Genomic DNA, 15,969 nt, shown 5'->3' on the forward strand with positions numbered 1-15,969 from the left:
TCCTTTCCTGGCCCACCTCTCTGAATTGCTGCAAGAAGCTTACTTTCTGGAGCTGTGCAAATTTTGTAAGTAAGACTACTTTGAGACAAGCCCACCTATTAATAAATAGGAGAGAGCAATCTTCAAAGGCAAGCCTTAATCGGCATCTCAAGTCTGACTACTTCTATCAGCAGAACTTCTCAAAGACAAACCCAAAAAACAAGTAGAGGATCTTACAAGCTTTGCTTCTGAGAATAAGGCATGATGATGGCTGGCAATTTCAGCCTTTAGAGTGATTCCATAGGGGTTTTTTTCCCCCCTGGATCTTTTAGATGTCTAAAGACGAAGGAAAACATTTTTCCTTCTGTGTCTCTTAAAAGCAAGCAAAGGGTGATGAGCCCCGTTGCCATGCTGCTACCGTGCAGCTTTGGTGAGGACGCCAGAGGGGCATTACATAAAACTCTGGTTACTGCCTGCGGAACAACAACAACAACAAAATTTCCTAAAATCAGCTGCCTGCACTGACATAGAAGACTGAAAACTATCCTAAAGAGGAGGGTAGGGTATCCCTGCCCGTCAGAAAGGCAGGGAGTTGTCCTGCTGCTGCCTGTGGCTTGGCAGGAGGGAGATCACTTGCTCTGCAAGAGTCCTGCAAGTCACTCTGTAGGAAAGGGGGCTGGGAGCAGGCACGAAAAACACGAAAACCAGAATGCAGCAACTCTGTCACATCAACAGGAGATGCTCCCTAAGTAACTGTCCACAGGCAGCTGCCAGGACTACAGGGGAAAAGCTAATGCCATGATATCAAGCAGGACTACAGCAACAGATGCAGTCTGAGACAGCTATGGGGAAGCCGGTTAACAGACCAGCTGCACTACAAAACCAGAGCGTATTCTCTGGATTTCTAATAGCCAAGGACTTCACCACCTTTAACAACTTTAACTCCACAACAATATGGGATTAATAGCAGTAATGTTTTGCAAGTGGATGACTGAGGAGCAAAAGGACCAACCTATCATCAGTGACTATGGGCAGGGACCCGATGCACAACCTCCTCAAATCCCAGGGTAACCCTGCTTACAGAAATGCAGACACCAGTTCCCAGAGATCAGCTCTAGAATACTAAAGTTAAGATCTGCAGCAGTGCTTCTGCTCCAACAGATATGGGCTCCTACCAGCCAAGAGAGTAACTGCAATCAACAACAAAAAGAACAGCTTCTCAATACCTACTAAGTATACAGAACTAAAATACACCTGTATGGAAGAAGCTACTCCATAAAACAACCCACTGAAGACATCTTCAGATGAACTCTTTGCAAAGAAGTTAACTCTTAAATAAAAATATACACTTACTTTGTACCTCAGGAATGGATCCTGCTCCAGCATTGATAGGGCTTGGAACTATCCCAATGATCAGCATTTTGAGTTACGTGCTCTTATTTTCAAGGCAGAACAAGAAGCTGAACTGCAGCAGAAGCCAAGAAACCCTTGTGACATCTCTCTGTAGCCTTTCTCACCAACCACCACAGGAGATGGATGAGAAGGTGCTATAAGATAAACCAGCCCGTACATCCGTGAAGCTCACATCAGCTCTGCAGAAGGACAACTGAAAGCCATAACAAATCTTCCTTTTGCTATTAGATTCAAAGAGATACTGTTCCAAATGCATTAGACCTGCTCCTAGCCCATCACTTAATTAGGCTGCACAATGCAACACGAAATTTAAATTCCAACAGGTCATTTCCTACCTTGCCAAACTACATTACTTGGCAGAGAAGTGATGCAATAAGAAGTCATTACTCAAGAAAATGAAATTCTGTGTATTCATATGGCCTTAAACATACCACATTATGTAATTTGGAGATTCCTACGCAATGTGACACAGATTCGTCTGTATTTCTCTTTCTTTCTGTATTGTTTCTAAATGAACATCTTAAACATCTTGAAAACAAATATAAAATGCAAGCTCATTAACACCTCTGGCTCCCTTTAAAGCTAGTCATTCCAAACTACCATTCTCAGACACGCAAGTATTTTTCCCCTTCTCACAGTGTGAGATATGGGAGAAAGGGCAAGTCACACAATGTAATTAAAAACACAAAATGTTGACAATTCAGCAGGCTTGGAGTGGGGTTTTTTTGATGCTAACTTCCAAAACAAACAAACAAAACCAACAACAAAACCAACCACTACATTTGGTCCTATTTGTTTGTGAAGTAATATTGAAAAAGATCTCACTTAAAAAAACCCGTCTTGCAGATTAACATTTCTGGAAGTGTAAAAATCCCCTTTTTGTCTTTCTCATTCTTCAAGGTCACTAAATCCAGACCATTTAGATAATGAAGTTACCAACTTAGTTCCCTATTTGTCTAATTAAAACTTCTGTACGGGTCATATGGAAGATTTGACTACAGCTAAAAAAACAAGTGAAGTATAAAAAGCAGCTGCAGGGAAATGATGTCACTCCTACAGCGTTCCTGCAGGCAGAGCTGGCTGTCAGCATATCGGCACCAGGAAGATCCTGATTTATTGTTAATCTTATCTTTTGAGCCAAAGAACTTATTTAATAAAAAAAAAAAAAAAAAAAAAATAAAAAAATAAATCATATGGACCTTCCAGTGAAATCCCACTCTCACTGATGCATCAGTGGTAAAGCTGCAGCAGGATCATGACTTCCAGCCTGGTATTTTGTACTAAATTTTTTTTTTTGTACAGAACTGGGGCAGTTTTTATCTGTAAGGGTAGAAGGATGAATCTTTAGCTGCTTTCACCCACCAAAACCACAAGCAGCACAACTATGCTAAGCAGGTTTTTTTTCCCCCCTCATTTGCAGGGAGAGACCAAGAGGACTTGGCTTTGCTACCTTTGGCTGTTACTTACTTAAATGCAGGTGATGACACTTGTCGCCACGTATTACTCTTAATTCTCAAGTCAGTTAAACACGCATTCTCTTACTTTTTTTGCTCTACAGGGTCATGCACGCTGCCATTTGGGCCAAAGATGACCACAGAGGGGGTGCCCTCCCTCTTCCCAGGAGACTCTCCTCCATCAGGAGGGAGCAGGGGACAGGTACTTCTTTTGCAGTCCTGGAGGATGAGGATTCAGGTTCAAATCCCTTGCGTGAAGTTCCCCAGCAATGCTTCAGCACATTACAGATCTGCACACAAATCCTATGACAGGCCAGTTCCTCGTAACCCGATTTGTAATAAGTGAGCATCGCCTCTCGGCTGCAGCGTCTTCTGCAGTTTGTCCCTTGGAAATAAAGGGCTGCCTCTCCCCTGCTCTCTCACATAAAGAGGCAATTGTAAAATGAACAATACAGACAACTACGAGTGCTTCTTCAAGACCTTACACTCCTTTCTTAACGGTAAAATATCATTTGAAAATAAACTGCAAGTTTTCAGAAAGGTTTAAAAAAACCCCCTAGAATTCACGTCATAACATACTAGGATGAAAGGATGCAAAAATCTAACATACACTTATCTAACTAAGAGCATGACAAACAGAAAACCTATTTCATAGCACCCACACATCTGCTGGATCTGAATTAGAACTATGGTGTCATAACCTGGGAACAAGTTTAACAAGTTTTTGTACACAAACGTTGTGCGTAACACACAAGCGTTCCACAAAATAGTTCTTCCCAGTCAATTTTGGACCCCTTACTGTATGCACATATGCTCAAATTATATATTTAATTTTTAATGGAAACATTTATATATATATAAAGTATATACGCATATATGTATTTCAAAATTCAACTGTTGCCTTTTTGCTCCTAGATCGCAGACCATACTTGAGTACGACTATCGCCCCAATTAAGTATTAGTTTTGGCATTGTCAACACAATACCATAATGCAGATTCAATAAATAAAAGCACCCGACATTCCCGCCATAAGCCCGTCACACAGACCGCCTCGAAATCCTGAGCCTGCAAGTCTATTTTAAAACCAAACCTTTGAATATGTATCGACACATAATAGCGATGAGCAAACTACAAGCGTGTTGTAACCAAGCTCAATTAACTTAACTGGTAGGAATATGCTTACTGATTGAAAGCGGTTACTAGACATCAGACTGAAATAAAAAGATTTAGCAATAATGCAGAGCAAACAGGTAACTCTTCAAAGCTAAGGAAAATTTTATTTTCATTAAATATGTCAGCAAATTTCTCCAAAATGTTTTGCATTCTTTTACTCACACATTTCACGTTGCTTTACTCTACTTGGACCTACCCTGTGCATGAAATTAGCTCTTTTCTTATAGTTGTTCACGTTTTTTTCCCCCCCAAGTAATTAGCAAGCTACATCCCCTTTGACAGAGGGACACTAACAAGCTCCTACAGTTTCCAGTAGGACAAGGAATCCAAAGCTACTAATAGCAAACAAGTCATTTAAGCAAAAAAGGATTACAAAGGCTCGTTGCAAGAGGCTGGAAACTCACCCGTATTTCAGATTAAAGCTTTCTGAGGAACTCTTTCGTAATGAGTTTTGACTCCATTTTACAAAAATATTTCATTGTTTTCTTTTAAAAGCCAAAATATTGATTTTAATATCTAGTAATAATTTCTTCTTTTTGAAAATAACTAAGTACTAGAAAGACGGAGAAGTGTTTTCCAAAGGGAGAATGACGGAAACATTACTTTTGTAACAAAACCTCCCTCCCGAGATCTCAAAGTTTAAAGAAAAGAAAAGTCACACGAAACTTTATAAAAAAGGTTTTCCATTCTTCGCTAGCAGGACACCACAATCAGCTGCAAACCAAGCCAGAGCGCAGCTTATTTGCAAAATTTCATTGCCGCAAATCCCTATAACCACGTCCCTATTAAATAAAGGGGCATTTAGGAAGAGCTCCTAAATAGAAAAGCAGGGAGATGGGCGTACCTTGAGGACCTCCATGGGTACCTGGGTGGCGGGGGGCAGGCTGGTGGGGACGCTGACGTTGATGGCAGGTGTCTGGCTGACGGGTACGCGCTGCTGCATGAACTGGGCTGCTTGCTGCTTCTGCTGCTGCTCCCGACGCTCCTGCTCCTGCATCTGCTCACGCATGAGCTGCTGTCGTAGCAGGATTCGTGAGGTCATGCTGGAGGAGCTTAAGGGAGGCTTGGAAGCGCCAGGATGCTCGGAATTGCTGTGGGAAGACCAGAGAGAGAAAGCTCAGCTTCCACAAGCAGGACCATGGCTCCAGCGGTCGGAGCTTGCAGAATTACACCGCAACGTGGGGTGGGATGGGTGAGGATACGCTGCACCAGGCGAGAGGGAATTCAGAGCGGACCTACTTCAGGTACTTAGCAGACACATTAGGCTGCCTTAACTTGACTGCAGCTAACTGTTTCCAATCGCCAATATCCAGCTGTAAAGAGCTATTTGCTATTTCAGTTATACAGCAACCATCCACGAGAAGAACCAAATGCTTTTATAGATAGCAGCAGGTGCTCATATTCCGTTTTTTAAACACTTACAAAGGGTTGTATCAAGTCTAATGATAGGTATAGATAATACTCCAGGTCTAATGATCTACCTCTCCCATGAAACCACAACGTAACAAAGTTCAGTTATTTTCTACAAATTACTACCTTGGGGTTGGATTTGCTGGTGGCAACGCTCTTCATCACTAGAAACCAGACCCAAAAAAACCCATCCGAACTCCCACTTCAGGCCTACCAGGCTCTTCCAAGCGCAGTGAGATACAAGAACAGGCAGTATAACCAACAACAGCAGATTTATTTCAGTCACACTTTACAAAGCTTCCTACCAGAGAGCACGGGAAAAACCATGGGGCTTTGCCACGGACTGCGGGGACACCTTCTGAAGCAATCCATCGTTTTGTTAGCCCTCAGAAGTCAAAGCCATTTATAAGACATTTCTGTAGCTTAAGGCAGACCAATTGGGTATGTAAATACCAAACTGGACATCCTTCAAGGGAAGGATGTTGGAAGTGGGTAAGAATACGTGACTGCATATAAGAAAGAGCTACAGTGGGTAGAATTCAGGATATTTGGTTTCCGATTTTGACTGCTGCAGCGGATTGCCGTCAGCCCATGGAAGGAAAGGGCTCATTAATCTGTCACGATGCAGGGCCATGCCTGGGGAAGCCAGCAGTAACCCTGCAAACCTCACCTCTGGCTCCAGTGTTTAGGTGCTACCTGCGGGACGCTGCCAGGACAGCTTGCAAAGGAGCCCAGGAGCCAGCACCCCTTCCAGGTCTCCCCTGGGCTGCGGGCACCGATAGCTACTTGTGCTTGGGGAACCCGAGCCAGCGCTGCTGGAAGTTTTCCGGCTTTGTTTAGGGCCAATGATGAAAACAGTTCAGAGTCGAATCGGAAAAAGGAGAACCCACCCTTGCTCCCCCAAGAGATCAAACTCTGCTGTTCCAGAGCACACATTTTGGGGGCAGGGAGGGAGGGGACCATCTTGCTATTTAAGACCTGTCAGGTTGAAACATTCACAGAGACACTGATCCTTTTGATAAAACAAGAGAAAACCTTTGTGGTGAAACTAATGCAGCTGTGGAATAATCGCACTAATTAGCTGCTCAAGACAAGTCATTGACGGTGATACTTGTAAAAAACACCACCCTTTCAATTAAGGGCGAAGCAATTCTCACATCTAAACCCAGCAGCGTGTTTCCTCGCTGCACATCTGATCCACTTGCACATTTCCAAACCAAGGACATGCTTTATCTCCAGGACCAGCATAGTTACAGATCAGTGGTCTCCCAATTTTTTTGATCACGCGCATCTACGAGGAAAAAGTGTTTGAGCATGCACTCCCAATATATCTATATTTCTTTCTTTATGAATTATACGGATGTGTTGCTGAAGCACTGATACCTTCCTTCCTGCCCACCCCGCTTTGGATACCACTGTAATAGGTGAGCAAAAAAAAGGCACTCAAATGCTGCTTTTAAGGAAGGATTCATTCTCCTCATGTTGAGGAAAAGCTTATTTTGTGTCACACTAAGCAGGATTCTCATTTGTGTGCCACGGGCATTTTTTTTATAGATACCTAATGCTGCAAGATTGGTAACCCAGCAGTTCCTCCCACCTTCTTTCATTTTGAACTATTTCTCCGCCTACCAAAGCCAAGCGTGCTGAAAGCCATCTCAGAAGAACCTTCCCATATACCAAAATTTTGGGGTCTGCAAGGGAGAAGGAAGGAGAAATGATTTCCATGGCATTTCAAACAGCCCCTGCCAGGGGTTCATCAATCACTCATGCAATTACCGTATCTACTCACACCAACAACTGTGCTTACAGCTTCCTGCGGGTGATTCGGGGGTCTACTGTTGTTTGAAAATTGTCAACAAAAGCTTCAAGCATTGTGTCTTCAAAAGAAACAACAGCCCCAGAAAATGCTGTTCTGCCAAATTCTTCCCCCAAGGGCAAAGACTCTTCCAGGTTTTATTTCTTTTGCAATTCTGCTCAATATTTTAATTAATTCACTGGAAACAAAACGGCCTGGATGTAATTAGGTAGGCAGCGCAAGGTCAAGCAATGTACTTTTTAAACAAGTATCAAAAGAAGAGCAGACGCCAGCAAAGGGAAGAGTCTGATCTTATTCACATCCAGATTTCGGTGGCCAGATGAGGGGGAAGAAAAAGCTTGAGAGGAGATTACTAAATGTCCTGTTCATCCTTATTTCAAAGGAGAAGCCAGAAACCAGCATAGCTACAACAGAGCTGCGAGCTCAGCGGACAGATCGTTCTCTTATTTGTGCACGCTATAATTTCTTTTACGCAGTATAGAAACTGGAGGAACACAAGACAGCTCCTGCCATGCAGATTTCCCATTATTCATCCCCTGGGGGCTGCAGATCTCCTCCCGCGGGCAGGGCGGTCTCACCACCACACCAGCGCTCCTTCCACTCGCCACCAGTGACACCGGTCAAATGGGGAAACTGTTTGAAACTTCAGTATCTCATCGTCTAAGCCTGCCCCATGCACAACACGGACCGTCCTCCTGCCCACCTTCCCCTCCCCACCACGTCCATTCCTCTTCTCCGCAGGATGCTCTGCACAAAGCTCCGAGGTCGAATGGAAGACAGGTTGGGCTTCATCACCATGTATCCTCCAGAGAGCAAACAGGAGAAGGTTTGTCAGAAACTCAGGTTTCCAATCAAAAAAAGCAAATGAAAAACTTGTTACGCCAAAGGCTTCATCAAGAGGGTTTTGAAATTTCATCTTTTTAGACCTTTACATGCTGCTGCACAGGCAGACCTGCTCCCACGATCGAGCACGGTGCCACGTAACGCAGTACGACCCAGAACCCGGACACGTGGATTCAACGCTCATACGTGAACTGATTCACCCCCGGATTATGTAGAGTCGGTAACAGAGCCCACACACACAACCGATACACAATGTGATTTAGATACTTCCTGCAAACAGTTTAGGGATACCATTTAATTGCAATAAATGAAACCAACTCATCCTTTTAATTGACATATGATTAAACCGGTTACCCATTAGCAGTCTAATAAGCATAGTGTAATACAGACAGAGTTATTAGTTATGAGTGTCATGTGCCAATCCAATTAATCATGAAGTGATAACGTTTTATTTAATAAGTTTAAATTACATACCCTTTACACAGATGCCTGGGAAATGTTAGTTACTGCATACATAAGTTATAACGCAGATGGCCGTCAGATAATAAAAGACAACTGATCAGATTAAAATCAGGTTTGATTTTTTTGCCATTAGCTCAAGCGATTACAGAGACCGTACCTTTCAGAGCCTAATCTACCTTCCCACATGTGTACTGATCATTTTATCTCTGTCTCCTTAGGCAAAAAGACAAACTTGTCTTTTGTTGCTCAGTTTTGTCTTCAGATTCTTATAAATTGATCAAACAAGTTCTCTGGTTCACACGCATTATTTATCGGAGTTGTCTGGTTTACAAATATTATTTTGCATTAGCTATGTATCCTTAAGAAACTTCTCCAGAGATTTTGAACTGGGAAAAGAGTATTTAACTCAGCTTTGCTTTTTAATTAACATTTTAGATTTTTTTTTTAAAGAAAAAAATAAAAGCTTCTAATGTCAGGTTTCCTAGACAAATTACTGTAATTAAAAATACAGACCAAGTCCTCAAACCCAAAGCTTCCTCAAACAGAGATGAACAAAGAATAAAATAAAATGCATTTAAAAAAAAAAAAAAAAAAGAGGTTCCCAAACTCAGAAAGCAATGCCTTTCCTAGGCAACCAAGACTTACATATACTTCCTCCTTTTTATTACTTGCCTGGTATACTCTTCATCATAATGTCTCCTTTATTATCCTACAAACCAAAGAATCATCTTCATTTATATACGATATGAGCCTACTGCCACGGCTGGCCACATAAGAATACGTGACTGCATATAAGAAAGAGCTACAGTGGGTAGAATTCAGGATATTTGGTTTCCGATTTTGACTGCTGCAGCGGATTGCCGTCAGCCCATGGAAGGAAAGGGCTCATTAATCTGTCACGATGCAGGGCCATGCCTGGGGAAGCCAGCAGTAACCCTGCAAACCTCACCTCTGGCTCCAGTGTTTAGGTGCTACCTGCGGGACGCTGCCAGGACAGCTTGCAAAGGAGCCCAGGAGCCAGCACCCCTTCCAGGTCTCCCCTGGGCTGCGGGCACCGATAGCTACTTGTGCTTGGGGAACCCGAGCCAGCGCTGCTGGAAGTTTTCCGGCTTTGTTTAGGGCCAATGATGAAAACAGTTCAGAGTCGAATCGGAAAAAGGAGAACCCACCCTTGCTCCCCCAAGAGATCAAACTCTGCTGTTCCAGAGCACACATTTTGGGGGCAGGGAGGGAGGGGACCATCTTGCTATTTAAGACCTGTCAGGTTGAAACATTCACAGAGACACTGATCCTTTTGATAAAACAAGAGAAAACCTTTGTGGTGAAACTAATGCAGCTGTGGAATAATCGCACTAATTAGCTGCTCAAGACAAGTCATTGACGGTGATACTTGTAAAAAACACCACCCTTTCAATTAAGGGCGAAGCAATTCTCACATCTAAACCCAGCAGCGTGTTTCCTCGCTGCACATCTGATCCACTTGCACATTTCCAAACCAAGGACATGCTTTATCTCCAGGACCAGCATAGTTACAGATCAGTGGTCTCCCAATTTTTTTGATCACGCGCATCTACGAGGAAAAAGTGTTTGAGCATGCACTCCCAATATATCTATATTTCTTTCTTTATGAATTATACGGATGTGTTGCTGAAGCACTGATACCTTCCTTCCTGCCCACCCCGCTTTGGATACCACTGTAATAGGTGAGCAAAAAAAAGGCACTCAAATGCTGCTTTTAAGGAAGGATTCATTCTCCTCATGTTGAGGAAAAGCTTATTTTGTGTCACACTAAGCAGGATTCTCATTTGTGTGCCACGGGCATTTTTTTTATAGATACCTAATGCTGCAAGATTGGTAACCCAGCAGTTCCTCCCACCTTCTTTCATTTTGAACTATTTCTCCGCCTACCAAAGCCAAGCGTGCTGAAAGCCATCTCAGAAGAACCTTCCCATATACCAAAATTTTGGGGTCTGCAAGGGAGAAGGAAGGAGAAATGATTTCCATGGCATTTCAAACAGCCCCTGCCAGGGGTTCATCAATCACTCATGCAATTATCGTATCTACTCACACCAACAACTGTGCTTACAGCTTCCTGCGGGTGATTCGGGGGTCTACTGTTGTTTGAAAATTGTCAACAAAAGCTTCAAGCATTGTGTCTTCAAAAGAAACAACAGCCCCAGAAAATGCTGTTCTGCCAAATTCTTCCCCCAAGGGCAAAGACTCTTCCAGGTTTTATTTCTTTTGCAATTCTACTCAATATTTTAATTAATTCACTGGAAACAAAACGGCCTGGATGTAATTAGGTAGGCAGCGCAAGGTCAAGCAATGTACTTTTTAAACAAGTATCAAAAGAAGAGCAGACGCCAGCAAAGGGAAGAGTGTGATCTTATTCACATCCAGATTTCGGTGGCCAGATGAGGGGGAAGAAAAAGCTTGAGAGGAGATTACTAAATGTCCTGTTCATCCTTATTTCAAAGGAGAAGCCAGAAACCAGCATAGCTACAACAGAGCTGCGAGCTCAGCGGACAGATCGTTCTCTTATTTGTGCACGCTATAATTTCTTTTACGCAGTATAGAAACTGGAGGAACACAAGACAGCTCCTGCCATGCAGATTTCCCATTACTCATCCCCTGGGGGCTGCAGATCTCCTCCCGCGGGCAGGGCGGTCTCACCACCACACCAGCGCTCCTTCCACTCGCCACCAGTGACACCGGTCAAATGGGGAAACTGTTTGAAACTTCAGTATCTCATCGTCTAAGCCTGCCCCATGCACAACACGGACCGTCCTCCTGCCCACCTTCCCCTCCCCACCACGTCCATTCCTCTTCTCCGCAGGATGCTCTGCACAAAGCTCCGAGGTCGAATGGAAGACAGGTTGGGCTTCATCACCATGTATCCTCCAGAGAGCAAACAGGAGAAGGTTTGTCAGAAACTCAGGTTTCCAATCAAAAAAAGCAAATGAAAAACTTGTTACGCCAAAGGCTTCATCAAGAGGGTTTTGAAATTTCATCTTTTTAGACCTTTACATGCTGCTGCACAGGCAGACCTGCTCCCACGATCGAGCACGGTGCCACGTAACGCAGTACGACCCAGAACCCGGACACGTGGATTCAACGCTCATACGTGAACTGATTCACCCCCGGATTATGTAGAGTCGGTAACAGAGCCCACACACACAACCGATACACAATGTGATTTAGATACTTCCTGCAAACAGTTTAGGGATACCATTTAATTGCAATAAATGAAACCAACTCATCCTTTTAATTGACATATGATTAAACCGGTTACCCATTAGCAGTCTAATAAGCATAGTGTAATACAGACAGAGTTATTAGTTATGAGTGTCATGTGCCAATCCAATTAATCATGAAGTGATAACGTTTTATTTAATAAGTTTAAATTACATACCCTTTACACAGATGCCTGGGAAATGTTAGTTACTGCATACATAAGTTATAACGCAGATGGCCGTCAGATAATAAAAGACAACTGATCAGATTAAAATCAGGTTTGATTTTTTTGCCATTAGCTCAAGCGATTACAGAGACCGTACCTTTCAGAGCCTAATCTACCTTCCCACATGTGTACTGATCATTTTATCTCTGTCTCCTTAGGCAAAAAGACAAACTTGTCTTTTGTTGCTCAGTTTTGTCTTCAGATTCTTATAAATTGATCAAACAAGTTCTCTGGTTCACACGCATTATTTATCGGAGTTGTCTGGTTTACAAATATTATTTTGCATTAGCTATGTATCCTTAAGAAACTTCTCCAGAGATTTTGAACTGGGAAAAGAGTATTTAACTCAGCTTTGCTTTTTAATTAACATTTTAGATTTTTTTTTTAAAGAAAAAAATAAAAGCTTCTAATGTCAGGTTTCCTAGACAAATTACTGTAATTAAAAATACAGACCAAGTCCTCAAACCCAAAGCTTCCTCAAACAGAGATGAACAAAGAATAAAATAAAATGCATTTAAAAAAAAAAAAAAAAAAAAAGAGCTTTCAAAACCACTGGGCAGGATTGACTATGCTGCTCTAAGCAGAGAAATGGCACACAAGGGGGAGGCTGCTGCTCTCCTCCGTTCATGCCAACTGTTTGTTAATGGGTTAGTCCACAGAGAAATCAGCCAAAAAAGCAGATTTAGCACCTCAAGAAATCCCTTGAGCTGCACCAGATCTCAGAGGTCAGAGGTAAGAAACAAACACGGGATTTAAATGCTTGTGTTTCATGTTTTACCCATATCCCATTCATAATTATTTATAGAGAAAAGAAAGGCATCCATATTTCAGTATCTGACATTAGCATAAAACCACCTTGATCTTTAAAGCGAGCAGACAAGAGGTTGCTAACGCTACAACACAAATACTTGGTGTGACCTCCAGAAGGCATCACCAGAAGAGACCACGGCTCCCCTGCCAGCACCCCTCCTGGTCCGTGGCCACTGGAGTTTCCTCAAAACTAAAGTTTATTTGCCCAGATTCTGGTTTCAGTCTCTCTACCAAGCAATAAAACCTGCAGAAGCTTTTTTTGTTGCCAGTATTATATACGTGGCTGAAGCAATGGCACTTTCAGCGGCATCTAACCTGCCAGCCAGCATCGCTGTTTGCCACAGGGAAGGGTGGCAGAAAATAGAAGGATACCAAAACAAAAAAACAACCACACACAAATGCAAGAGGGAGATGGATTGCACACACCCCCCCAAACCCCAAACCAAAAAACCCACAAACAACAAAGCAGCCCCCTGTACAATCTTGTCTCCCCTGTCTTCAGCCAGAGCAAGCGATTTTAAGTACAAGCAAACTACTAGGGCGTTTTCCCCGGAGCACTTTGTACTTCATTCCTAAAATTTAATAATTGATTGCGGGTTACAGTGATGCTCCGCTCGCCACGCCAACTGGCTGGCGCTGCTTAAAGTATCAATGTTAAAAAAAAAAAATAAATAAAAAAAAAATCAAACTGAACACGAACAGTTGGCACCCTCGCACGTCCTTTCTTGCCAAGGACAGAGCAATTACATAAACGGCGTGGAGACCTTTATCAGCCTTTATAATAAAGCAAGGACTAGGTTTCAGGCCTCAATATGAAAGCGGGTTTCTGCGTTTGAAGGTTACGTGTTTGAAGAGACACGCTGCCTGCTGTTACATCTGCTCCATCATCCAGGCAAACGTTTTTCTGTCCCGCCGGTGCTTTCCCACCCTGACCTGCAGCAGTGCCGCTGACCCTACACCAGGGCTGTGCCCGTAGAACGGCCCCTCGACCCAGCAGGCACCCATCTCCCTACCCCAAAGCCTTGTTTGCCCCCAGTCAGCAGGAGTAGGAGGAAAAAAAACCCTCACGCACCCACCATGCAGATCTGCTACCCAGGAGCTCAGGGGTGAATTAAAATGAGAATTAATTCAGTGGATGCACTTGTCTTTAAAATAAATAAATAAATAAATAAATCTCAAAAAAAAAAAAACCCAAAACCCAACCACACAAACAAAACACTTCATTTAATCCTCAGCTAAGAATTTTTTTAAGTAGCTGTATGTAACACCATTTAGTAGTTTTCCATTTTTCTTCCTGTCTTTAAAACACACCTTCACAAGCTGCTGAACATAATGCTTTCTGAACTTAATGAAAACCTCTCTCATGACCCAGGAGCACTCAGTAAATAATTATTAAGCTCTGGAGGTGGCTTTTGCACGAGTGTTGACTCAATAAAATGCCATAAGTTGATCTGCTTGAATGCCCATTTACTTGGGGACACAGCTTGGAAAGCTTGATCACCGCCAGATTAAGGAACAAGGTAAAACTAAAGAGGTTCAATCTAGAAGCTGCAAAGGTCACATTTTACGATCCTTTACTACCATTCCTGTTAAAAGGGAGATGAATAATTGCAAACAGAGTATCCTCAAAGACTCCTATATAATAATCACTATAATGCACCAAGTCTTTTTATGCCTAAACTGAGCCTCCATTAGCCCTGAGCGTTTGTTTGACATGACGTTTCAAAAGGAGATATAGATATATATATATGTTTATAAATATTTTTTTTTTTTTTTAAAAACATGGAGTATTTTATAAGTCTTCCCCTTCCGAAAGTCACCATCATTATCTCAGCTGGTCAGCCACAGCTCCCATGGCTCTGCAGAAGACAGTGGCCAGCTCCCAAGCACGGTATTTTTAACTCCCAGAACACAACCTCCATCACAACAAATCAAACACGCAACCTGCTCGCGGTGCCGTCGCTCCGGGAAAGCGCCACTTACAGACAGAAGCTGTCAAGGGAGCGGGGCACGAACATCTGAACTCTAACAGCTTCCATCTTTCCCCCCCGCCCTTGCGTCCAAGGGCTTTTGCTGAGCACCCTCGGGTGAAAGTCAAGCGGCGTCCCGGCCGACCGTGTCTCTAGGGGTGGCTCCAGATAAGGACCTGGCAACTCCAATCCCCACAGAGCAGTAGCACTGGCAGCGGTGCTCAGCGCCTGCCAGCGCTGCAGACCCGTGCAATCCAGCACCTACCGAGGAGCAAAGAAGGTGGAGTTGAGGCAACCATGCACAAGGTCTTCAGATATCAGGAGAGGACTCCAAAACAGCCCAGAAGTTCCGAGTCAGCACCTCGCTACACCTTGCCTCGCCTGCATGAGGGTATTCCACAAACTCCTGATGGACACGGCCTGGAGCAAGGCGTGGGTCTGCAGCAAGCACAGATAAACACCCGGCTCTACCACGGGGCTGAGCGTGGTCCCGAGACCCACGCCCAGGCGGCTGTAACCATCCTCGGTACCACCCTCCCCATCCCGTGGATGGACAATCCGCTGCAGGTCTGGGAGAAACAGAAGACACGGGTTGGCGTTGAAAGCACTTCTTGCATTCATTAATTAAAAGGGATGTGATCAGGCCATTAATGCCATCAGGAAAGTGGAGAAGGGCTGTCTGTAACAGCACAGTTTTCTCACTACCTTTATCACCAAAAAGACGAAGGGAAAGGGTGGGTGCAAGACAAATTTGTTTTCTGGGTTGTAAGTCCTTCACACTCAAGGTTCACCTAGGCGAACCTCCACCTTGGAACCACTGGAGGTACAGCTCACAAGAGCTACACGAGCATCTAGAGAGGTATGGAGGCTCAATGTGACTGTGTCTACCCCGTTTCCCTAGTTTCACCTCTACTCAAACAGGCTGAATCCCTCAGGCAGAAGGGGAGCAGGCAGGTGAAGATACACACATACACACACACACACACACCTCAAACTCCCAAAAATGTGCCATGGAATTTAAAACGTAGCTGATTGCATTGCCCAATGTTGGTTTGGTACTCTTCCTCAAACTTTCAAAGCCATCACAAAACTTAGAAAAGATATTACCAAAAAAAAAAAAAAAAAAAAAAAAAAAAAAAAAAAAGGCTGGGGGGGGTTTTTTTTTTTTTTTACAACCCA

At 43.4% G+C, this 15,969-nt stretch overlaps 2 protein-coding genes across 5 annotated transcripts in view; one reads left to right on the forward strand and one right to left on the reverse strand.

Annotated features, from left to right (window-relative positions):
• MITF (melanocyte inducing transcription factor) overlaps window positions 1–15,969 on the reverse strand; it is a 103,984-nt gene that overhangs the window by 42,588 nt on the left and 45,427 nt on the right. For all 4 annotated transcript variants that reach the window (XM_035901380.1, XM_035901381.1, XM_009645978.2 and 1 more), the window contains exon 2: window positions 4,864–5,110. In XM_035901380.1, the coding sequence (XP_035757273.1) occupies window positions 4,864–5,061 (198 nt within the window). In that variant the 5' untranslated portion in view covers window positions 5,062–5,110. The remainder of the gene's footprint in view (window positions 1–4,863; window positions 5,111–15,969) is intronic.
• Window positions 15,088–15,969, forward strand: part of FRMD4B (FERM domain containing 4B) — a 246,352-nt gene continuing 245,470 nt past the window's right edge. Inside the window, exon 1 of the mRNA XM_035901411.1 lies at window positions 15,088–15,357. Within this exon, the coding sequence (XP_035757304.1) occupies window positions 15,088–15,357 (270 nt within the window). The remainder of the gene's footprint in view (window positions 15,358–15,969) is intronic.

This window comes from Egretta garzetta, unplaced genomic scaffold (assembly GCF_000687185.1).
Source record: "Egretta garzetta isolate BGI_Z169 unplaced genomic scaffold, ASM68718v1 scaffold228, whole genome shotgun sequence".
Lineage (NCBI taxonomy): Eukaryota > Metazoa > Chordata > Aves > Pelecaniformes > Ardeidae > Egretta > Egretta garzetta.